Source organism: Coregonus lavaretus (assembly GCF_964263955.1).
Source record: "Coregonus lavaretus genome assembly, contig: HAP1_SCAFFOLD_940, whole genome shotgun sequence".
NCBI lineage: Eukaryota > Metazoa > Chordata > Actinopteri > Salmoniformes > Salmonidae > Coregonus > Coregonus lavaretus.
Window position 1 is genome coordinate 156689 of NW_028159012.1, and position 25752 is coordinate 182440.

The 25752-nt window shown below is 41.5% G+C and overlaps 2 protein-coding genes across 4 annotated transcripts in view; both read right to left on the reverse strand.

The window, feature by feature from the left end:
• Positions 1-9202, reverse strand: part of LOC311123362 (chromodomain-helicase-DNA-binding protein 9-like) — a 110310-nt gene extending 101108 nt beyond the window's left edge. For 2 of the 3 annotated variants that reach the window (XM_084197633.1, XM_084197631.1), the window contains exon 1: positions 9118-9202. The gene's annotated coding sequence lies outside the window, so the exon portion shown is untranslated. Of the gene's footprint in view, positions 1-8240; positions 8260-9117 lie in introns of those variants that run through there. The other variant, XM_084197632.1, reaches the window with a different exon arrangement.
• Positions 9203-11303: 2101 nt separating this feature from the next.
• LOC311123365 (AKT-interacting protein) lies at positions 11304-18515 on the reverse strand. Its single transcript, XM_084197638.1, has 10 exons — positions 18329-18515; positions 17388-17509; positions 15484-15704; positions 15066-15130; positions 14866-14966; positions 14544-14632; positions 13676-13774; positions 12850-12957; positions 12600-12660; positions 11304-12384 (listed from the first exon to the last, which is right to left on the reverse strand). The coding sequence occupies exons 2-10, from the start codon at positions 17433-17435 to the stop codon at positions 12277-12279; spliced, it is 900 nt and encodes a 299-aa protein (XP_084053764.1). The 5' UTR covers positions 17436-17509; positions 18329-18515; the 3' UTR covers positions 11304-12276.
• Between the last annotated feature and the right edge of the window lie 7237 nt (positions 18516-25752).

A 25752-nucleotide genomic window follows, 5' to 3' on the forward strand; every position in this document is an offset into this window, starting at 1 on the left:
CAGCTGTGTATTGACAGGGGTCGTGTTTTATATTGAAAGTCATGTGTTTTTCTGCTTCAATAGAGTGATCAGGGGCGTGCAACTATAGTTTACCTTCACAGAAAATACATTACTGCAACACGTTCCGCAGAAAATAGCGTAATTTTCATCAGATGACAACAGAAGTGCAACGCAATTTGGCTGCCAGCCACACAAGTAGGCTGAATGAGCTTACGATGAAAAAGCAAGGTATCTTTTGCAAAAACAATGCATGGCCATCATATTTCTGTTTATCATAGGAAGAATGTAGCCAGCTACATTTCCTAATGTTTTTCTCATAGTTCATCTGGAGAAAAGTAGGCTGGCTACATCGAGAAAAGTACCTACATCAGAACACTGTCTGCTGATAGAACGCCCTTAGTGAATTCTCATCCGAGTGGAGAAGTGCACCTGAAGCACAACATTTGTCTGATGCCGAGCAGAAATTACGGAGCATTTTAGATTTGCGTTTACAAAATGCAGCAATATATTTCTTATGCGTTTTACCTTATTTTCCTGCTTGGAAAGGTGACAAATTCTGCGTTAACGTGACCCCTAAGTTACACTTGCTAGTTTTCTAAGTTAGTGGCTGAATTAATAAGGTGACGGGGCATCCATCATATTGTGTTGGCTTTCTGCCGTGTTTGAGAAGTAAAAGCCCTTTCGATGCGTTATCTGTACAGCTGCCACTGATTTCCTTGTGTTTTTTTCTCCTCTCCATTCTTGGCCTGTCTTCTTCTCTAAGCAGAGCAGGCAGGTCTGTTGCCCCGGAGACTCCAGACTCCACACAGACACAGCGTGTACACATGCTGCTCCAGAGCCAGTACTGTTTATTGCACAATGTCTCTCGTTCAAATCCGCTTGGAAATGTCCAAACTCCCATGGCGTTTTTCTATTTTGTTGCATTACAACCTGTAATTTCAATGGGGTTTTATTTGGATTTCATGTAATGGACATACACAAAATAGTCCAAATTGGTGAAGTGAAATAAAAAAAATAACTTGTTTCAAGAAATTCAAAAAATTAAATAACGGAAAAGTGGTGCGTACATATGTATTCACCCCCTTTGCTATGAAGCCCCTAAATAAGATCTGGTGCAACCAATTACCTTCAGAAGTCACATAATTAGTTAAATAAAGTCCACCTGTGTGCAATCTAAGTGTCACATGATCTGTCACATGATCTCAGTATATATACACCTGTTCTGAAAGGCCCCAGAGTCTGCAACACCACTAAGCAAGGGGCACCACCAAACAAGCGGCACCACGAAGACCAAGGAGCTCTCCAAACAGGTCAGGGACAAAGTTGTGGAGAAGTACAGATCAGGGTTGGGTTGTAAAAAAAGATCTGACACTTTGAACATCCCACGGAGCACCATTCAATCCATTATTAAAAAATTGAAAGAATATGGCACCACACCACAACAAACCTGCCAAGAGAGGGCCGCCCACCAAAACTTACGGACCAGGCAAGGAGGGCATTAATCAGAGAGGAAACAAAGAGACCAAAGTTAAGCCTGAAGGAGCTGCAAAGCTCCACAGCGGAGATTGGAGAATCTGTCCATAGGACCACTTTAAGCCGTACACTCCACAGAGCTGGGCTTTACGGAAGAGTGGCCAGAAAAAAGCCATTGCTTAAAGAAAAAAATAAGCAAACATGTTTGGTGTTCGCCAAAAGGCATGTGGGAGACTCCCCAAACATATGTAAGAAGGTACTTTGGTCAGATTAGACTAAAATTTAGCTTTTTGGCCATCAAAGAAAACGCTATGTCTGGCACAAACCTCATCACCACAACAACACCATCCCCACAGTGAAGCATGGTGGTGGCAGTATCATGCTGTGGGGATGTTTTTCCATCGGCAGGGACTGAGAAACTGGTCAGAATTGAAGGAATGATGGATGGCGCTAAATACAGGGAAATTCTTGAGGGAAACCTGTTTCAGTCTTCCAGAGATTTGAGACTGGGACGGAGGTTCACCTTCCAGCAGGACAATGACCCTAAGCATACTGCTAAAGCAACACTCGAGTGGTTTAAGGGGAAACATTTAAATGTCTTGGAATGGCCTATTTAAAGCCCAGACCACAAGCCAATTGAGAATCTGTGGTATGACTTAAAGATTGCTATATACCAGCAGAACCCATCCAACTTGAAGGAGCTGGAGCAGTTTTGCCTTGAATAATGGGCAAAAATCCCAGTGGCTAGATGTGCCAAGCTTATAGAGACATACCCCAAGAGACTTGCAGCTGTAATTGCTGCAAAAGGTGGCTCTACAAAGTATTGACTTTGGGGGGGTGAATAGTTTTGCACGCTCAAGTTTTCTGTATTTTTGTCTTATTTCTTGTTTGTTTCACAAGAAAAAATATTTTGCATCTTCAAAGTGGTAGGCATGTTGTGTAAATCTAATGATACAACCCCCCCAAAAATACATTTTAATTCCAGGTTGTAAGGCAACAAAATAGGAAAAATGCCAAGGGGGGTGAATACTTTCGCAAGCCACTGTATGTATAACTTTATAGCTGGACTGCCTGTCTTTTCAATTATTTTTTTTCCATGTGTGCTTGTTAGCATATTTAGCTAGCAGCCTCCATGGTAAAACCGTAAATCCCGGGATGAGAGAAGGAGGTATGATGATATGAAAATCTGGATACCACCCAACCCGAGTAGTGGGGCTGTCCCTGGCTATGATGAAACCTCAGTTTTTACTCATTGTTACAAAGGCCCAGTATGCAATATGACACAATCACACAACCAAGACAATACACAAGATTCATACAGGAAGCATCGAGACTTAACCCTAACCTGGTTACTGTGAATCATTCATGTAGCCTTACTCATCTTCATAAATGATAGATGTGCTGGACCTCCATTCCATAACAACAGTTGGAACTATGTTTAACAGGAGCACCAGATAGCAGGGGCCAGATCATATCCCATGCCCAGCTCCTGGCTATACTAGAGCTCTGTTCTCGTGTGACTAGCAGCCAGCCCAGGAGTAGGAGAGTATTATCTTCTCTTGCAACACTGACCTACAGCTGAGGGCAGGCTAGGCGTGATAAGAGAGCTCCCATTGCTCTCAGCCACTTAGCAGGGCTCCATGGTAACTGACAATGAGCAGAATGGCCAGGCCTAATTCTCCCAAACAGACAGGAAAATCTGATCACTCAATTAGAGGTAACATCTGACCAGAATCCTACCCGGGCCGCTGAACGGTCTGAATGAGTATTAAGAGGTAGGCTAGGTAGCTTATCTGAGCCGCATAGAGTTTTTCCTGCTGCTGTTTCTTCGTCTTGTTTTAGTTGGGACCAATGATGAACTGTAGAACCTAAGCTATATGATGTACAATACAACCGGTTACAAGTTGTCTATGGTTGAGACTAGGGCTGTCCCCGACTAAATAATAGCTTGGTCGATCGAAAGTCTTCTGTTCTTTCGACCAATCGATTGGTTGAAATTTTAAAATGTGTATTTTTCCACATCTAGCCAATGTGTTTTAATAAAATCAACTATATATGCATTGAGCTTGTCTGATGCGTTAAGCGCAATTTTGATTAAATAAGACACAAATGACTCAAGAGGGAGTCAGATATCAATATAATCAGAAGAAGAAAATCTTAACCTGACCATCCTCCTCCCGCTCCTATTGGCTTTCGCAGATTCTGCCGTTACTCTCCTGAAGTTGTCGGTAATAGGTTACACGTGGAGTCGGTAACCTTTCTGATGTGAAATGCCATTTTATCTTACAATTTCTACCGATATGCATGCCAGTTATGGTTTTCATATGAACATTTTCATGTAACAGTTAAATTTCATTTATAATAACAACGTCTTCGTATGTCAAAATCATTGTCATGTGGTTAATCAAAATTCTATCCAGATCTTAATGAAAATGATACAAACCTAAAAAGTAACTTCTATTGCCATTGCCAACTATGTAAAAATAGCTTATAAACCAACAAATAAAAACATTGCAGCCTGCAGGTAGAAAATATCCTGATCAAAATAAATATCCTATAAATCACATTGGCTATCCATGTCTGCAACGAACCTGAAACATTGTATCAACTATTAACTTGGGTCCAGCCAGAAGCTCACGCTAGCAAACTTGCAATATTGTATGAAATATTCTGGGCCCTCAGAGTTTCCTGCCAGTGAGCTCCTAACAGACAAAGCTTTAGGCTATTTGTGCAAGGGATAAGAAGTAATCAGGTAGGCCTATTTTATGACATTTCCATTGGATCAGATCATGACATTTTTCTCTTTCACGCTGAGTGGTTTTCGAAAGGGAGAGAGCTGGAAAGATTTTTCAAATACATTGAGGAACTATTGTCAATCTCAATGGATTGCGAAAGTATTCATCCCCCTTGGCATTTTTCCTATTTTGTTGCGTTACAACCTAGAATTAAAATTGATTTTTAGGTGGGGTTTGTATCATTTGATTTACACAACATGCCTACCACTTTGAAGATGCAAAATAACTTTTTGGGTGAAACAAATAACAAATAAGAAAAAAAGAAAAAAGAAAATGAGCGTGCATAACTATTCACCCCCCCCAAAGTCAATACTTTGTAGAGCCACCTTTTGCAGCAATTACAGTTGCAAGTCTCTTGGGGTATGTCTCTATAAGATTGGCACATCTAGCCACAGGGATTTTTGCCCATTCTTCAAGGCAAAACTGCTCCAGCTCCTTCAAGTTGGATGGGTTCCGCTGGTATACAGCAATCTTTAAGTCATACAATAATAACAATAATATAATAATATGCCATTTAGCAGACGCTTTTATCCAAAGCGACTTACAGTCATGTGTGCATACATTTTTACGTATGTGTGGTCCCGGGGATCGAACCCACTACCCTGGCGTTACAAGCGCCATGCTCTACCAATTGAGCTACAGAGGACCTCAGATTCTCAACTGGATTGAGGTCTGGGCTTTGACAAGGCCATTCCAAGACATTTAAATGTTTCCCCTTAAACCACTCAAGTGTTGCTTTAGCAGTATGCTTAGGGTCATTGTCCTGCTGGAAGGTGAACCTCTGTCCCAGTCTTAAATCTCTGGAAGACTGAAACAGGTTTCCTTCAAGAATTTCCCTGTATTTAGCGCCATCCATCATTCCTTCAATTCTGACCAGTTTCCCAGTCCCTGCCGATGAAAAACATCCCCAAAGCATGATGCTGCCACCACCATGCTTCACTGTGGGGGTGGTGTTCTCGGGGTGATGAGAGGTGTTGGGTTTGCGCCAGACATATGGTTTTCCTTGATGGCCAAAAAAATCAATTTTAGTCTCATCTGACCAGAGTACCTTCTTACATATGTTTGGGGAGTCTCCCACGTGCCTTTTGGTGAACACCAAACATGTTTGCTTATTTTTTTCTTTAAGCAATGGCTTTTTTCTGGCCACTCTTCCGTAAAGCCCAGCTCTGTGGAGTGTACGGCTTAAAGTGGTCCTATGGACAGATACTCCAATCTCTGCTGTGGAGCTTTGCAGCTCCTTCAGGGTTATCTTTGGTCTCTTTGTTGCCTCTCTGATTAATGCCCTCCTTGCCTGGTCCGTGAGTTTTGGTGGGCAGCCCTCTCTTGGCAGGTTTGTTGTGGTGCCATATTCTTTCAATTTTTTTATAATGGATTTAATGGTGCTCCGTGGGATGTTCAAAGTTTCTGATATTTTTTTATAACCCAACCCTGATCTGTACTTCTCCAAAACTTTGTCCCTTACCTGTTTGGAGAGCTCCTTGGTCTTCGTGGTGCCGCTTGCTTGGTGGTGCCCCTTGCTTAGTGGTGTTGCAGACTCTTTGGCCTTTCAGAACAGGTGTATATATACTGAGATCATGTGACAGATCATGTGACACTTAGATTGCACACAGGTGGACTTTATTTAACTAATGGTGTGACTTCTGAAGGTAATTGGTTGCACCAGATCTTATTTTGGGGCTTCATAGCAAAGGGGGTGAATACATATGCATGCACCACTTTTCTGTTTTTTGGGGGGGGGGATTTTTTTTACAAGTAATTTTTTTCATTTCACTTCACAAATTTGGACTATTTTGTGTATGTCCATTACATGAAATCCAAATAAAAATCCATTGAAATGACAGATTGTTATGCAACAAAATAGAAAAAACGCCAAGGGGGATGAATACTTTTGCGAGGCACTGTAAAAACATACTTTGTTTGCTTGCTGTTTGAGGTGCTCTATAGCTTATTAGTGGTGGTGTGTTAAGCCAATCACAAATACTATCAGATCTCTAAATGGACACATTAATATGCCTACATTTGCGCGCAGGACAGGTAGCCTATAGGCCTACTTATTTGAGTAATCAGGTACGCGTCCTTACTCAACAATGACAGGAGCGCTCCAAACAAAAGACAATGTCAAAACATTGTATTTTGAGAGAAAGCCAAGAGTGTGCAAAGCTGTCATCAAGGCAAAGGGTGGCTATTTGAAGAATCTCAAATATAAAATATATTTTGATTTGTTTAACACTTTTTGGTTACTACATGATTCCATTTGTGTTATTTCATAGTTTTGATGTCTTCACTATTATTCTACAATGTTGTCCCATGATGGTAGTGACTGCCCATTACTGCTTATCACTTATTAACCATCATTTATTCACATTGCTTTACAAATTTCAGTTGTTGTGTATATTACATTTGTTTTATTTGATGACTTCATTATTTTATTCCAAGTCATCATCTCATCTCTATAGAGCTGCTGCCTATGCTGTCTGACAAAATCACTATTTTGTAGTTCTTCAAAGTAAATAAGACATATTTTCAGGTAGAGATAACGCACGAAGCAACAGCTTCTCTCTATATCACCTCATGATCGTGCATTCTTCTGTCTCTTCTGTAGCAGGCGTGAAAGAAACACAGACTGGACTAGTAGATGTGCAATGGATTATGGACATTTTAGTTAATTACCACATTTGATGCGCTAAACTATGTAGAATATTGGCCTGTTGGAAACTACAACTCCCTACTACATTGCACAGTTCAGGCTGGATCTGATTTATCTCTATATACGAAATGTTATTCAAATAATTTAACCAATGTCTATCAATCAGTTGTTTGGTTAATGTTCAGCATTACCCTTGGAGACTTGATGCATTCTAGAACGTCTTTATAAGTTGATGTTGCACCCAGATCTGCAGTGAAACAAGCTCTAGTTAGACTCTGGAGTTCATTTTTTAGCTACAGTGAAACCCACCTTAAAATGTAAACCATAATTCACAGCCAAATCGAATGTAGACTATTTGTTTGGCTGGTTTATATGTAGGCTCTACCCTTAAAAGTATTGTGTAATAACAGGCCCACCAATAACGAAAGACACCCACCTGAATCAACTCTTTCTTTGTTAAAAAAGCATCATTTGAGAATGGAGATGAATTTCACTCCAAGAAAACGGATCAAGGGCAATTCCAGAGCACATTCAACAGGTCCCATCATAGTCAGTGCAATATAAATGCATTCGTGTTTGTGCTGCGCTTCCTGCTTACATTTAGATTCCCACTGGTCACAAACTGGTTGAATCAACGTTGTTTACACGTCATTGCAATGAAATTACGTTGAACCAACGTGGAATAGACGTTGAATTTAAGTATGTGCCCAGTGGGCTAGCTACCTCTGCAAAACGCTTGCTTCTTTCTTTGTTTATCAGGAGTCTATGCCTTTTTGTCTCAAGTAGCATGATATCGCCAACCCACACCTGCCACTTCAACCCCCTATACACAACAAATAAATAGGCGTCGTCAATTTCAGAGTCCCGGTGACTTATCTAAGCACCCTCAACAACAAAAATACTGATAACAAGTGCTGCCACAGAGAAATAGAGACAGAAACAATGTAGCATTAAACTGTCCAAACTCACAACCCCATCGTCTGTCGAAGATCCAACTCCATCATGGATTCAGGTATCAAAATATAATTTGCACAAACTATCTACATCTACGTGCAACGGACATCCATGATAATCATCAATCGGCTTTAATCAGCTGGGTGCTGATTATACTAGTTTGTAGAGTCGCTAAATAGGAATAATCCCAGGAATAGCGGTATTATTACGAAGTAAGAAAGGTTAACAAGTATCGTTTTGCATTGTGGAATTTTACTTCAGAATAGCTTCTAGAATCCCTCAATTATCCACACCCGGTTTATGTGGCACAGCGATAATCTAACAACAATGAACCCATGATAGAAAGAAGCCTGTCTGTAATGGCCACTAACCTCAGCATCCTCTGAGTGCAGCTATGGCTCGTGGCTATCTGAGCATCGAATCTTCACAATGGCCTTGCTGCACCTCCTAGTAAAAGGCTGCTTGACACTCGATGTGTTCCCCTGTGCCAACAGGTAGCTAGCTACCTAGTTAGAGAAATTAGCTGAATCTTAACTTTCTGAATCTGAAAGACAGGTGCAAAGCCTTAGGGATTTTTTACATCATTTGTTCTTCTCGAGACTCGAATCGCACACGTGTCCCCACTTGTCTTTCCTTCCAAGCACCTCTCCTCTCGACTTCAGTGGTGTCGTGACGCCTCTGCTGAGTAGGAGAGGAGGGAGGAGGTGGATGGGGGTCGACAGTCATTCATTAAGAATAATAATAATAATAATAATATGCCATTTAGCAGACGCTTTTATCCAAAGCGACTTTTACAATAGATTGACCACAGACAGTTAAACCAGTTGTTGATGGACCCGACCGAGTTTAGTTTTCGTTGAGACTCCCGACTGATATCACTTTATCCTCTGCATTCACATTCATGGTAACGATTCTGAGCTGGCTCGAGGCTCTTACCATCACAGCGGGTCGCTGTCAGTTCAGGACCTCCATAACGAAACGCCGTCAAGAACTTTAGCAACAAGAGTGTAATATTTCGAACTCTGAAAAACGATTATGGAAATGGGATAACTCACAATGTTCCGCGAGCCATTTCATTGATATTGTAGCTAGTTGGGTGATTTTCAGACCGGGATTCCCACTGCTAGTGACCACAGCTGAGTTTCACTGTCTCTCAGTCATTAGAATGACAGTTTGCTACCAGAGTTCAAAGCTCTGTGTGGAGCAAATACTTTCTATTTATGACGATACAATTATTGCATTACTTACCGAAGTGAAGCAAAATCCGTTGACTGAAAATTATAAGAGCGAAGTTATTAACTAGTTGACCATTGCGGTTCTACTGCTGCTGACGTGACGAATCGATGATGACACCAATTTGCATATCAGTTACTTGCTCTCTGATTGGACAGTTGAGGATTCGTTCAATTTTTATAATCTCAGATTACATTTGGAGCCGATTCCACATGGACAAAATGTCATATTCAATTTTGTGCCATAACTCCTCAAATGTAAAATAAAATGACAAATATTAGACAAAAATTGTTATAAAGGCATGACACACAAGATGGCCGCGGTAGGGCTGAAGCCAATCCGCGGAGGTTTTACTTTTACTACTCAAACCTGTAGTCTCCCGGATAATAATGTTGACTCTGACAGGCGAGATAGTGGGAAAATAACTTGGCAACCTGTCGTCAGTGTGTGGCGACCCCCGGTGGCTCGTGACGGTACTGCTAAACCAAGTCACTATGGTCTTGATGTGGAACCATAGAAGTCTATGCATGACAGCATGAGCCCAGAAATAGTGAAATGGTTTTCTAAACTCTGTGATCCAACCAGATTTTTCACACATACACCCAACTTCAAAGCGCTCCTTTTGATTAATCTGAAAGTTAAATCAAAGCACATGCCTTCATTTCTGAAAGTATTACTGGGGAAAGTTAATCATCAACCTTTTTGGCCTCTGCATGCCTCTGGAGGGCCCTCAATTGCTTCACACCCTACATTCGGACCTTCCGACCACATTTACATTTACGTCATTTAGCAGAGGCTCTCATCCAGAGAGATTTACAAGTTGGTGCATTCAATTTATGATAGCCAGTGGGACAACCACTTTTTTTTTTTATGGGGGGGTGGGGGAGGGGGGTAGAAGGATTACTTTCCAGGTATTCCTTAAAGTGGTAGGGTTTCAAGTGTCTCCGGGAGGTGGTCAGTGACTCCGCTGTCCTGGCGTCGTGGGGGAGCTTGTTCCACCATTGGGGTGCCAGAGCAGCGAATAGTTTTGACTGGGCTGAGCGGGAACCGTGCTTCCGTAGATTTACAGATCAAGCATAAATTGTCTGTCTTTGCGAACGTGTTAATTCATTTTTCAACACTAACGTCATTAGTGTTCAACTTGTTGGTCCTTGTTCTGTTCACCCCTGGTTATCAACTAATCTAGCTAGATAATTTACTAAGAGCAAAGATATGATCTGAAATTATGGTTGGCGGCACGGTATGGATGGTGTGAGGCATTTGCGGAGCCACGTAGAGGCAGGTGTTGCCAACTCCTCAGTAAGGAAAGTAGCTATTGGCTGTCCTAAAAGTCGCTAAATGACGTCATCACCTAATTTGTGTATTTGGCCATGTGCACGTAATTGTGATGGACGCTGTAGGAGAGGAATAGCGTCGTGGGAGAGACAAAAAGTGAGTAAAAAGCTGCGCGAGGACTGGGCCGCCTGTGAGTGCTTTGGGACAGGGGTGGGACGGCAGCACCCGCTGCTCGTTGAGAAGAGTAAGAACGATACGTGCTTTCACGTCAGTCTCCAATAACACCAGAAAAAGCCGCTAGATTTGTCGCTAGTCGCTTTTTTGAAAACGTGTCGCTAGAGGGGTCTGAATACTCGCTAAATATAGCGACAAAGTTGGCAACACCAAATTGAGCTCTGTAACAATGTGGAGGCCTCAATACTGCTCCACATTGGCTTGATTGGTTGACGGTAGGTGGGGCGGGAGGTCCTGTATAAACAAAACTCACTTCCTTGACAACAGCTCTGCCCCACGAAGCACAAGAATGAATGAATGCCCTCCCTGACTTCTGCAGAGGCGTATCACTATAAATGCTACATGACCAATGCAGATGACGGATTGACCATGTAGCATCTTTAAGAGTTGAATACCCCTGGTATATACAGCCAACATAAGTAACCCATCCACCATTTAAAGCACATGACCCACACACCCTTATGTGATGAATAAAGGCTAATTATATCTCCACAGCTAGTCCATGGCAAACAGTGCTAACTAAATCACAACATGCATGTAAATTACATCACAAATATACAGTCATTGGTATGCATGGTTTAGTTTACTTCCTTTCAAAGAAAAGCTTTCAAAACTCATTGCCTTTACAGCACAAACTGATGACTGAGGTTTTGGTTCCACATAGGAAAGGTAAAATGAGAAACACACACACATTGTTTCGCCAAATTCGACAGTCCAGACCGCAGCATGTGTTTACTTCATTTCACAGCAATATAAATAGTGCCAAGTACCCAACAATGTCTGTTGAGGGCAGCCATTCCCACAGCAGCCATTTTTTATATTTACACATCAAACCTTTAATCAGCTCATTAAGAGTAAATAGAACATTCAAAAGGAATTAAAAGCAATGTAAAGATACAGAAGTGATTATTGAACTTACCATATTCATTAAAACCATACTTGCCTGCTGTGCAGTCTGCAATATATATTACCCATCTGACCTCTATAGTTTACACAGTAAAGAGAAATAATAAAGATACTAAACTGCAATCCAAAAGATTGTAAATTGCCCCCACCCCACCCCACCCCACCCCACCCAACCCAAAGTGTAGTGTTGCTCTAATTTGACAGTAAAATAGGTTTAGAAAAAAATCACATAAAAGAATACTCAAGGTTCGAGTCCATCCTCAGTCTGAAGTCATTCAAAACATTCCAAGTCCCAATAATTAACAATAACTGTCCTGAGCCCACCTTAACAAGCAGTCATGAATCCATAGCCCACCCATACAGTATACCTATAATTAATGCAGATTTTTATTCTCGCCTTTCAACCAGCTTTGAGTGGTTATCTGTCTAGACCAAACCCAAGCATGTGCAAAGAGCAGAGAAAATAAAGGGAAAAAGCTCTGATTGCATTGAAGCCTGTGTTACTAAGACAACCAGTTGTCATTGTTGATTTACTTACATAAGATACACATTTTTAGTTCTATAGCTGTTTGAGCACAAGATGCCTATAATGCGTTTAAAGCTGAGCGCAAGTGTTGCAACGTAAAATGAAGTCCATTCAACTGGGTCAGTTCCTATTCACACGACTGAACGGCTGCTGAAGCTAGTCTGTGGCGTGGCATTCTGCTCTGCATCTTTCTCTAGTGGCTGCTGACCAGGACTGCAGGCTACAGGTTCAGCTCAGCTCAGTGGGGGATTGTCGTCTTTGCTGAAGGGCTGTGTGGATCCGGGCTTCACCCAAGACAGTCCTGACACCTGCAGGCCCTTGTGGTGATCCTCAGGCCGTCTCTAGAATAAAAGAGACACATTACCACACTGGTCAGCTAGCACCATGGAAACAAATGCCAGCTCAGACAGCTTGACCAATCATAGCCCTGCTGGCTCTCATTCAGGTAAAACAAGCCCCTTTTGGGAGAGTGAGCTCAGCAGGAACCCAACTCAGAGCTTTGTGTCCTTTTACATAACTCTGAAAAGCACACTTCTGGGGTTTAGGAAAAACTAACTTTATGTGTGAACATCCGTTCCTTCGCCTCGTCGTGGACCGCTGGGTTCCATGAAGAGAAACTGGAAAAAGCAGCAAAAAACACACAAGAGAAACCAAGTTCACAACAACCATTTATTGCATCTCCTTTCATATGCTGCATAAGGTTTCTTATTGACATCAATTTTTAAAAAGACAATGTACAGACTGTTCGTGAGCTATGAGAATGATAAATGGAATTCCAGGAATGAGGAGCATTTCCTACTACCAACCTTATTGCATAAGGATCGTCCATCTTGGGCTGGTCGAAGAGGTGACTGTTGCATAGTTTGACGCTTTCTACCACCTTGCTTTTGAACAACTGAACATCCTTGTCGTACCTTAAACAGTGTGATTATACAAGCAATTTGCCAGTCACTACAGTGTGGAGTGATAATTACCCCCACCTGGCCACAATCTAAGTCATAAACTCAGGGAATTAAAATAAACTGACTTATAACAGAATACCGTAACACTTCAATTAAACAGAGAGTCTCAAATAGCCGCCTGTCCCTTTTAATAGCCGGGCATCGCCACACATTTCAGCAAATTAACATGGGTCTAAATGAATTCTTTACGAGGTTACCATGGACACAACTGATATTCCCACAGTTGTGCATTAAAAACATTGCTCGCCATGGCACCACCAAACATAAAACGTCAAATTCAAGCGCTCCATGGTGCCGAAGCGCAAAATCAGTGGTGTATGATCGACAGCCTGGTCTTTGCAAGTCTGATCTGCGATGGATTTGTTGTGTTTATACTGGTCACAATTAACAGTGTGGTAGTCTTTTCAACATTTTATTGAGCATAAGCTGTGTGCATTAAGGAAATACACACCTGGCTCAAATAGAAGCCCGTCTCGAATAAGTACCAGTTATGTTCAGTGATTGAAGCAAATAAACGTCTGCGCTATTAATTGAAGTTTTACGGTACACAATAGGAGCACGCTTGTTCACCTATATAAACTGACCCAGACCACATGCGTACGCGTGACCCTGTACAGGAGGAAGAGAAGGAAGAAGGGTGTGAGGAGAAAGGGAACAGGTTGAGACTTACAGAACAGCAGCTTCTGGGTTGAGTGGTTCCATGGTGTTGATCTTGTAGAACACTGTGCGTGCGTACATCAAGACCTGCCATATGTGGTTGTGATTACGCCTTCATGTCCACAGGGAGAGGGGAGACATTATGATTCTCTCAACATAATGGCAAACCAAATACAACTACAGTTACAGTAAATCCAGAAATATCACAAAGGCAATCCATGGGGCATAGGTTCATCTCAGACTAGTGAAATGCCCAACAGTAACACTGTTCAAACACCAGTAATGCACAACCAGTGAGCCATATACACCATAATGACAGACAGGTTTCCAGTGAGAATGTCATGGACAACTATCCCCATTCATTAAAAGGTACAGTGCTGAGCGGAGGCCCTATAAATCCACCTCCAGCTGATAGAGACTGAGGTTTAAGAGAAGAGTAAACCGCTCAAGGCTGTGTCACTGTCCAGCTGAACAAACAGGCCACGAGGAACAGAGCTGGAACAGCAGTCACAGTAAACACTGGGCCTTCATGTGACGCATGCCAGTTATAACTAAGGCACACTACAGAGAGCCCCACACAGTACACCTCTCAGGGACAGCACTGAATCACTATTTACCACCAGGACTTCACACTACAACATCCTGAGTGAACAGATATGAATCACAACATGATACTGTAACATTATCATAGATCAAAAGGTAGTAACTGCATTTAGCCCATCATGGGGATGTGTAGGTTGTGTGGTAGTGGCTAGTACATGGCGGAGCAGACATTACACTAATGGAAAAATATCAAGCCACATGTACCTGACAAACACCACTTCCAAATCTTCCTCATTCATTTGGATTGAATGATCTAGGCATAGAAGCCATGTACTGACCTCCACTTGGTGAAGGCTCGCCTGACATCAAGCTCTCCTGAAACAGGGTCCACTAGCGGGTGGAAGACTGGGATATCAAACACCACTCTCTAAATGGTGGTACAGGAGAGAACATAGTACTGGTTAGAATACTGCATAAATACCTAAACACAGCATTTCAATGTACCACCATATGATAGTCACTAAACCAATCAGTCTCAGCCTTTGGCACAAAAGCAGGAGATGCTGAACAAATTAAGTTTTGTAATGTACCAAATAAATGGCTTTATTTTGTGTAAACAGCTGTGTCGTAGTGTTACAGCAGGTCCACTAAAGTACTCACAGGACATTCACCATCAGGATAGTTATCTGGAATATACACAGTGAACTTGAAGACTCCATCCTGGTACAAGCCATGTCTTATGAAAATGACCCCGAACCACACTGGAAAAAAAGATTACATCTCAGGATCCCTTTGTTTTCATTTTGTATAGGTTATGTATAGATTATGTAGACAAACAGGAGAACAGATTAGGCTCTTACTCAATGCTGATTTGTAGGATGGCTGCACATAGATTCCAGGCAGTTTTTGCTTGATCACTAGCGTGCTGTGGGTCACAAAGAGTAACATGGAATTAAATCAATGCAGCAGAAAATTGATATGGAAATTAACAGTGTGTTTTAGTCAACAGCTTCTCTAAATGGACTACATAACATAGTGGCCTCTGTTCAAATACATTGAAGATGCAGCCTTCTTGCTTCCTTCCAGGTAGGCTGATCAATGATCTGACATGTTTGGATTGATGAAAACAAATCTTACCTTTACTTATCCAGTCGCATACAGATAAGTGATTACCTCTATAAAAGGAGGGAGGGTGCATTTTAAAGGTATTCAGACAGAGCCAGTGTATGTAATACATCCACTACCCAAAATAAAGTCTGATCTGTGGCCAGTACTTACAACTCAGCCAGCAGTGAGTACTCCAGGTAGAATGGACCGTAGGAGGCGTGTGTGCCATTGGCCAACTGGGCCGTGGCGGCAGGAGAGGCAGGCTTGGTGATGGGGACTGCATTCTTAGGGATGGAGGGAAGCTGCTTCTTCCCAAAGCTAGGCCGGGCTGGACTGGCTCTTTGCTGCTGCTCTCCACTCTGCTGTCCACTCTGTTCCTCACCGTCAGATCTCTGCTCACCAGAAGAGAGTGAACAAAAGGTATTTAACAACTCATGTCTAGGAAGTACAAACTGGTAGCATTGATTATTCCAAAGGGGGGGGGGGGGGGGGGGAGTATGCCTAGATTAAAAACACTGAGTCAAACATCTATTCACCATATGTTGTGGAATCACAAGACACAGGTAGACAATGCAATTTCAAGCAAGTCTATGTTAGTTACATCTATGTGCCTAGACAGAGGCTACCTCTGTTGTCGAACTACAAGGCAACACAGACAGCAGTGGGAGCACGTAGAGCCCTGGGCGATAGGCATAAGGTGACGACCTCAGGTTTCAGAGATCGTCTCGTCTGGCATCAGTTTCCTCATTCCACGGGAGGCGAGAGAGCACCCAGAGAGCATCCCTAAATACAGGCCGCATCATATCCTGCCAATGACAGCTTTGTGGGAAGCACAGGGGAGGAGAATGGGCTAGTTCACAGCAGGAGGGATGCCAGTAAGTTAAGGAACGCATCAGCAACAAACCCTCAAGGCCTGTCCCTCTGCGACTAACGCAACTATGGAAAGAATTCAGGTAGCGCACAGCGAGTGCGATAAAGCAAAACACATTGTAGAATTATTAATGTTTTTAGGAGGCACAGAGCAATGAGTGAACCGGTCATCTGACAAGGCAGAGAGTATTCACACCTATTTACTATGGGCAGAGCTACTTTTCCAATGTGACGCCTGAATGCTAAACTGGAAGTCGGTGCCTCCCTTTCTCGCAGTAGTCGTTGAGGTAGGTAACAGACTGAATGGCAATAACAAACAGCAGATGCACAGCACAAGAGCTTTTCAACCAACCAGATCCTAGCAATTAGCAAATCTAAAACAAATGCACTGCACATTTGAGAAGTTCACCATTGCTCTCATCAAACTACAGTTTAACACCTACATTCAAGTGGATTTCCCAGGAGCAACAGGCTCCTCCTGCAACAACCATGCATGTGTTGTGACAAGTCACATGTCTGACTATAGCTGCAACTTCCAGAGCACTAGGTGTGGAACGATACCAGTATCGCGATACTCATTAGTATAGTGGCAAGGAAACAAAACACGAAGCGGATTTAACTTCTTTAGGAAAACAGCCATAATGTTGGAAACAATCATTATGTTGTCATCTAGTCAAATAATTTTCCCCAAGCTATAGCACACAATATTTTACATACAGCAGGTTATTTAAGGACCAAAGTGTTAGCTTCGTGTTTTCATTTTGCAATGCTGGTATCGTCACAGCCCTACAGAGCACCAGGCAGTAAAAGGCGACACTGAAACAGCCCTCTTTCAGGAATTGATTGAAAAGACGTGTCACCGGCAAAGAGTTATCGAAAAGACATGAGTAGACCTAATGTGTTAGAGGACACCACACACCCCAAGTTAGACATTCCAATGCCACAATTCCGGTCCTCCAAGATTTCTCTCAAACTAAAGACAGGTGGTAACAGGAGTAAAATGACAAAGCTTCAAGGAAGTCATGCCATCTTCGCAGGAAAATGTTAGGGAGACATTTAGACCACACTAGGCTTACTTTCAGTGTGTGGGGGTCTCTTTGGGAACTTTTGAAGATCCTGTTTTTTTGTCTCCCTTCTCGGTTGTGTGTTGGGTGAACTTGAGAGAACTTGGCTTTCGGTGCAGAAGAGGAAGAGCGCTCCCTTACCTTACGACCAGTATTGGTAGACATGCTCCAGAATGGGTTCAGGTTCATTACTCATGGAGGTTCAACTTGTCCGTCTATATCGGTCCCACGACAAGTGTTGCCTGTGCCATCCGCTGGCGTCACTGGGGATAGAATTGACAACAAATGGCTGATGAGGCCCTCTGTTCAGCGTGCGCACACACACACACAATGGGGCAACCTGACCTCAATGACAGCTGCTGGCTCTCTGATCTGCTGACCATGCTGCTGCTGCTGCTCAGAGAGATGTGCCTCATTCATGTCATGGTGATGTCAAACAGGCCTAATTTACAGTCTGCCAGGCCAAGCACTTTAAACCCACCAGGAAATAATCCTGACATTACAAACTTGAACTGGTGATAATGGTTGTTATACATGGAGGTTGAGTGTTACCCTAGCTAGATTCATTATTTTATTCGTATATTACCAAAGGGCATTTGGCTACAGCAGTTGTTGACAGCTTAATTAACTAACGTTTGCTGGCTAAGATCTCTACATAGCAAACTACTATGCCAACTAGCTTGAAAACTAGCAAGGTTGACATTGCATTCGTGTTGGTTCACGTGTTTCTATACTAACAACAACCAATTCTGCTAAATGACTTTCAACTCATAGTTAGCTATATATAGCTAGCTAGTTACTGTAGACTGTTACCAAGATACGTTCAGACAGTCAGGAGTTTGTTAGCTATAACTAATGCATCTGGACGCCAGGTTTGCAATAACAAATCCAGCACACATAGTGATAGGCGATGTAATCTAGCATTGCATATTACCCATAATGAAAGTTACACTTTACGACTCGATAAACTAATGACAATATTACTGACAACACAAATGTATCAAACCAACCAGTTCTGCTAACTTGTAAGCTAACTAGCTAGCTAACATTAGCTGCAAGATACTATCCAGTTGCCAGCTTACCTTCCCTGGAGGGGAATTCCGAAAATGCAGACAAGTACCAGTTCAAAAATCGCCCATTTATGTGAACAATTTCAAACTGTGCGTTTTAACGACGTTGTTACAATCACACTTGGTCAAAACAAAAAAAGGTCCACCGCAATTGTTTGGGTAGCTGGCTAGCTAAGTAATCTCTCAGACACCGGAAATCAATCAAAATGCTATTGATGGGCGTTTCCTATTCACCGCGGGATATTTCTATTGGCTTTTAACAAAGCGTGGCTAAAGTATCTGAAATTTGATTCGCTGACGTTCTTTCACTTTGTAGGTCATAATGTTATGTCGCGTTCAAGTGCAGGTAGAAACTAGGAAACTCGGAAATGTCCGATTGCTGTCTGGTTGAATGCGGCTGGTGTAGATGGGTTGGTTAGTTTAGCAACAAAACCGACGCGTGCGCAACAATGGGGCAAAACAGACGGGGTTGGCTTTGTTTGTTGACAACATGTAAACTCGATCTTGTCCCCAATGCTTATTTAAAACATAAATAAAGCTGCACAATGAGCACTTGTTGTCTCTCAAATACATTGTTACAGTTGTTGGTTAACATTAGTTAGCTAGCGAATTTTTGCCATATTAGCATAGACGTGACATCAGTCAAAACACGTCAAAACAAGACATGGTATCAAGAACCAGATCAAACTAGCTGAAATATATTCCCAGTGAAACCCTTTGGCTATCATCACAAAGAAAAACCCAGGTAAAGGTATCCAGAAACACTTTAATTCTGAGGTATAATGCTTGTTCAAAACAACTGGGAACTTGGAAATATTCGACTCTGACTTAAATTCGTTCAAAACAACTGGGAACTCGGAAAAAACGAGCTCCAGATTGGGAAAAATCGTTTTGAATGGTCATCTGACTAGGAATTCCAACTCGGGAACTCGGCCCTGATTCTAGAGCTCCGACATTCCACCTGAAGATCACTGACTTCATGATTTGACCTCGTATTATTCCGAGTTCACAGTTGTTTTGAACGCGGCACAACCATAGACAATAAAACCAGTAGATAGTGATAGTGCTGACGTCATCCACAATTCCTATGGAAAACTCCCGATTGCGCCATATTGCTGAATGGCACCAATGATGATGGATAAACATATACATGTACGATACATGTCTCTCCGCCCTAACCACAAAGCAGAACGGCGGGCTGTTTAGCTCCCGCCTATCCTTTCTTTGGATTGGTGGATGCATCTCATTATTGTAATCTATTTTTAAATATTTGATGAGGGTTGTTGACCTCAACCGCCTGTATTCAATGCAGAGAGAGATTATGTGCTCCTAGCCTCATTCTTGAATATGCATAGCCATCTCAAGACAACTCCGATATAAAGTGTTTTTCTAAAAGTAGCCTGGATATCACGTGTCTTACTTATATCAGTACACTGTAGCTCAGTTGGTGCTTGCAATGCCTGGGTTGTGTGTTCGATTACCAAGGGGGAGCAGTATGAAAATATATGGACTCAATACTATAAATCGCTCTGGATAAGAGCGTCTGCTAAATTTAAAAATATACACTAGTAACAACTTAAGCATTACGAAACTTATATTAGATCAAATAAAGCTCACATAGCAAATAAGCCATTCGTTTTTTGTTGTTGACCAAATTCAATACTCTCTCATTGACCTCCATACAAAAAGTCCTTGCTTGGTGGCAAAAAAACGCCACCTGCTGGAGGGAGACATATTTTCCGCCGAGTTGGGCCTCTCTCTTCCTCTTCCTCTCAGACCGCACCAAAACAACGCCACGGATCATAGTGAAAGTGGCCGTAACTAGCAAAGGTTCATGGTCAATGTAGTCGTTTTCATCCTGCCCGAGCCAGTCAACAGGGAGCCTGCTTGTAGCCTGCCGACCCGTGATTGGTCTGTGTCAGCACGTGGTCCTGTGTGACGAGAAATGCTGTAGTCAGAATGGATCATTATTTAATTCAATATCTGGATTTGTAGAATTAACTTTAAAATAATGGGGATCGAACTTGATCATAATAAACGCATTTTAGAGCCCAAAATGGACGTATTTTTTTTTACCATTCAGGCGATCTTACTTTACATAAGCTTTCTATGACAGACCAGGGCTTTTGGAACTGCTAGGTTGCTACCAGTGACATATAAACTCAACAAAAAAAGAAACATCCTCTCACTGTCAACTGCATTTATTTTCAGAAAACTTAACATGTGTAAATATGTGTATGAACATAACAAGATTGAACAACTGAGACATAAACTGAACAAGTTCCACAGACATGTGACTAACAGAAATAATGTGTCCCTGAACAAAGAGTAACAGTCATTATCTGGTGTGGCCACCAGCTGCATTAAGTACTGCAGTGCATCTCCTCCTCATGGACTGCACCAGATTTGCCAGATTATTTTGGTGTTTTTCAGAGTCAGTAGAAAGGCCTCTTTAGTGTCCTAAATTTTCATATCTGTGACCATAATTACCTACCGTCTGTAAGCTGTTACGTTCCACAGGTGCATGTTCATTAATTATTTATGGTTCATTGAACAAGCATGGGAAACAGTGTTTAAACCCTTTACAATGAAGATCTGTGAAGTTATTTGGATTTTTACAAATTATTTTTGAAAGACAGGGTCCTGAAAAAGGGATGTTTCTTTTTTTGCTGAGTTTATAAACCCTGGATTGCAGATGCTATGTTTTGGCCATGGAGAGGCTTTGAAGCTACCGGTCGGCCATAAATTGTATGTATTAAAAAATATATGTTGTAGTGGGGACAGTAACATTAGTACTTTCTAAAAATTGTACTTTAAGGAGAACAATTTAATGTTGTTTTTTCATTTTTTTATTTTATGTTTAGCTCACATAATACAATTTAAAAGTATGCATTAAGGTGTCTGTAATAGAATAAATGTGGCTAAAACATTATAGATATTACATGCATTTCTATAGCTTCCAAAATAAGTTTTACAACAGTGGGGGAGCGGCGGCGCGGTGGCTTTAAAATAGCACCCCCATCAATTTGAATAATGACTTCATTGTGATATTTGTTATGAATAAAGTATGCTTTTTTGGACCAAATTTACTTGCATCACTCTTGACCTTCTGAATAAAGATATTGTATGTTTGATTTTTTCCAAAGTGTCCACCAGAAGGAAGATTATAAGATATTTGTCTTTTACATTATAAGGTATTTTGGTATGACAATTTATGCGTCCTATGACACAGTGCTATATTTGAACCGTATAGTGTCCAGACATTGATTTTGTTAGTCACTCTCACTCAGATATTTACATTTTACATTTACGTCATTAGCAGACGCTCTTATCCAGAGCGACTTACAAATTGGTGCATTCACCTTATAGATACAGTGGGGGGAAAAAGTATTTAGTCAGCCACCAATTGTGCAAGTTCTCCCACTTAAAAAGATGAGAGAGGCCTGTAATTTTCATCATAGGTACACGTCAACTATGACAGACAAAATGAGAATTTTTTCCCCAGAAAATCACATTGTAGGATTTTTAATGAATTTATTTGCAAATTATGGTGGAAAATAATTATTTGGTCAATAACAAAAGTTTCTCAATACTTTATTATATACCCTTTGTTGGCAATGACACAGGTCAAACGTTTTCTGTAAGTCTTCACAAGGTTTTCACACACTGTTGCCGGTATTTTGGCCCATTCCTCCATGCAGATCTCCTCTAAAGCAGTGATGTTTTGGGGCTGTCGCTGGGCAACACGGACTTTCAACTCCCTCCAAAGATTTTCTATGGGGTTGAGATCTGGAGACTGGCTAGGCCACTCCAGGACCTTGAAATGCTTCTTACGAAGCCACTCCTTTGTTGCCCGGGCGGTGTGTTTGGGATCATTGTCATGCTGAAAGACCCAGCCACGTTTCATCTTCAATGCCCTTGCTGATGGAAGGAGGTTTTCACTCAAAATCTCACGATACATGGCCCCATTCATTCTTTCCTTTACACGGATCAGTCGTCCTGGTCCCTTTGCATAAAAACAGCCCCAAAGCATGATGTTTCCACCCCCATGCTTCACAGTAGGTATGGTGTTCTTTGGATGAAACTCAGCATTCTTTGTCCTCCAAACACGACGAGTTGAGTTTTTACCAAAAAGTTATATTTTGGTTTCATCTGACCATATGACATTCTCCCAATCCTCTTCTGGATCATCCAAATGCACTCTAGCAAACTTCAAACGGGCCTGGACATGTACTGGCTTAAGCAGGGGGACACGTCTGGCACTGCAGGATTTGAGTCCCTGACGGCGTAGTGTGTTACTGATGGTAGGCTTTGTTACTTTGGTCCCAGCTCTCTGCAGGTCATTCACTAGGTCCCCCCGTGTGGTTCTGGGATTTTTGCTCACCGTTCTTGTGATCATTTTGACCCCACGGGGTGAGATCTTGCGTGGAGCCCCAGATCGAGGGAGATTATCAGTGGTCTTGTATGTCTTCCATTTCCTAATAATTGCTCCCACAGTTGATTTCTTCAAACCAAGCTGCTTACCTATTGCAGATTCAGTCTTCCCAGCCTGGTGCAGGTCTACAATTTTGTTTCTGGTGTCCTTTGACAGCTCTTTGGTCTTGGCCATAGTGGAGTTTGAGTGTGACTTTTTGAGGTTGTGGACAGGTGTCTTTTATACTGATAACAAGTTCAAACTGGTGCCATTAATACAGGTAACGAGTGGAGGACAGAGGAGCCTCTTAAAGAAGAAGTTACAGGTCTGTGAGAGCCAGAAATCTTGCTTGTTTGTAGGTGACCAAATACTTATTTTCCACCATAATTTGCAAATAAATTCATTAAAAATCCTACAATGTGAATTTCTGGATTTTTTTTTCTCAGTTTGTCTGTCATAGTTGACGTGTACCTATGATGAAAATTACAGGCCTCTCTCATCTTTTTAAGTGTGAGAACTTGCACAATTGGTGGCTGACTAAATACTTTTTCCCCCACTGTATCATATGAACATGGCATAAATCATGGCAAAATGTGTTGAATTGCAGGAAATGTGTATTAAAACTGCAATCTTTTCTAGATCTAGGAGAGATCTAGGATGGGCGTCCCCCCAATCCTTACCTTTACCATCATTGGGGAAAATGCAAAAATGACCTCAGGTCAGCGTCTAGGAGCATCTTCACCATGCCTGCACTGATGGTGATCCCCAGGGTCCAGTTTTTCAAAACTTCTGATCCAGATTCTGTAATCCTCTTTTTTGCAATCCAGGATCAGATCCATCTGGCTGTTTTTGAGATGATTTTTCAGAAAGTAATCTGATAGAATCATTCTGATATAGATACCACAATATGAAGGTCACAGAATCCAGATTTTCAGTGCTTTGAACAGGCCTACACCTTGCCATCTATTGGACAGGTTATGGTACTACTTCTACACTGTCAGGGAAACAGAGATGAGTAAACTACATGACTACATGAATAAAGGTACCTATATTCAAAATAATAGCGTGCATATCATGTATAAGTAAGCATGTGCATTTATTTGACACTTCTCAATATAACAACTGACCACATACCTATACTGCAGTCAATTTAATATAATGAACCTTTGGTTTGCAGATGTGATACATTTTTTAAAACCTTGTCACATTAGTTATATTGAAATGTCTTGGTTGTAGAGCCTTTCACCTTTCTAAAATCCATCCTGAATGCACCCTTCCAGTGGGATCAAGATAATCGGGGCGGCAGGTAGCTTAGTGGGTAAGAGCGTTGTGCCAGTAACCGAAAGGTCGCTGGTTCTAATCCCCGAGCCGACTAGGTGAAAAATCTGTTGATGTGCCCTTAAGCAAGGCACTTAACCCTAATTGCTCATGTAAGTCGCTCTGGATAAGAGCGTCTGCTAAATGACTAAAAGAAATAATCCAGATTTTTCGGCATCAAAACTATCCTTATTCACCTTTGAAAAACGCAAAAACATCATTTGATCCTGATCAGAATCCCTATCCTCCCATTTCTCAGTTCTGAAAAACCCAGTTCTAACATTTAATCCTATCCGATTGACGAACATTTTGAAAAACTGGTTCCTGAGGATCACATGATCCAACTTTCCAAAATAATGGCGGACAACAGCGTGGCGGCAGTTAGGAAGTGTAAGCAAAGTATTATTGTAGTACTTCACTAGCTCAATTAAAAACAGATTTTTAGAAACAACAAAGGAATTGAACATGTATTGATGTCAACCAGTTTGTTTAGCCAAAGAGTATAGATCATATATGGTTTAGCTGAGTGTGAGAAGCTAGCTAACTAGCTAGCTAACGTTAGTTAGCGAACATTGTGGTGAGGCATAGCTAGCTAAATTATAAACAATGTCATCCAAAAAAGATAAATGTGGCCAGTGTAATCTCAAATTAATCTGTTGATAAGTGAGAGTACTCTGCACAGATAACATGAGAATAGCTAATTTTGCATTTTGATTTGTTTGACAAAGCAGAGGAGCAGACATTGTTCTTTAGCTAGCTGGCTAGTTTATGTTCATAAGGCAAAGTCTCCTGTGATGAGGAAACTAGACTGTAGGCCTACTATCTTTGCCTGCATGACCAATAGTCCATTGCCCCTCAGAATGGATCTTAGTGTATCATTGACCTTTTGATGGACTACAGGATAATTTAATGTGTTGTTTTACAGGTCAGCCATAGTAGTGCGGCAGCCCTGGAGCAAATTAGGGTTAAGTGCCTTGCTCAAGAGCACATCGACAGATTTTTCACCTTGTCGGCTCAGGTATTCGAACCCAAGACCTTTCAGTTACTGTCCCAACATTCTAACCGCTAGGCTATCTGCTGCCCACATTTCACTTAATTTAATTTCACATTTCACATTTCGAGCACATTTCACCACATTTCACTGCACCTATATATGTGACTTCTTATCCTGTTAAATCCTTTAATGGAGTCACAGTGATTGACAACTAACATTGAGTGCGGAGTCGGACAGGTACAAATGTATGTTTTCAGAAATGAAACAAAAAAATGAAATGAAAGTCCATAGGAGAAAGTATTTTGTCCTGGTGTGATGCACAGACTTGGTCCAGAGAGGTTGACACATCCAAGCCTCTTGTTTGTAATCACATTGTTTAATTTTTGGTCCACGCTTCAGTAGCCATTGCTGCATGATGATGATTGATTGATTTCCTGACAATTAAGCTTAATTATGATTCAGAAGAAAAAAACTAATTTAATGCATCACCGATTGAATTAATTAGAATAAATTACATTGTCCAAGTTTGAAACTAAAAACGAATTATTGACTTCATTATTGTTATATTATCTGATTCTATTTTGTCCTCAAGTTCACTTCAGTGCCGAAGGCAATTAGCGTCCAGTTTCTTTGTTGGGGCAGTCAACAACACAAGGTCACTGACTCCTTTGACATACAAATCAAAGACCAGAGCAAGTACACAAATAACTT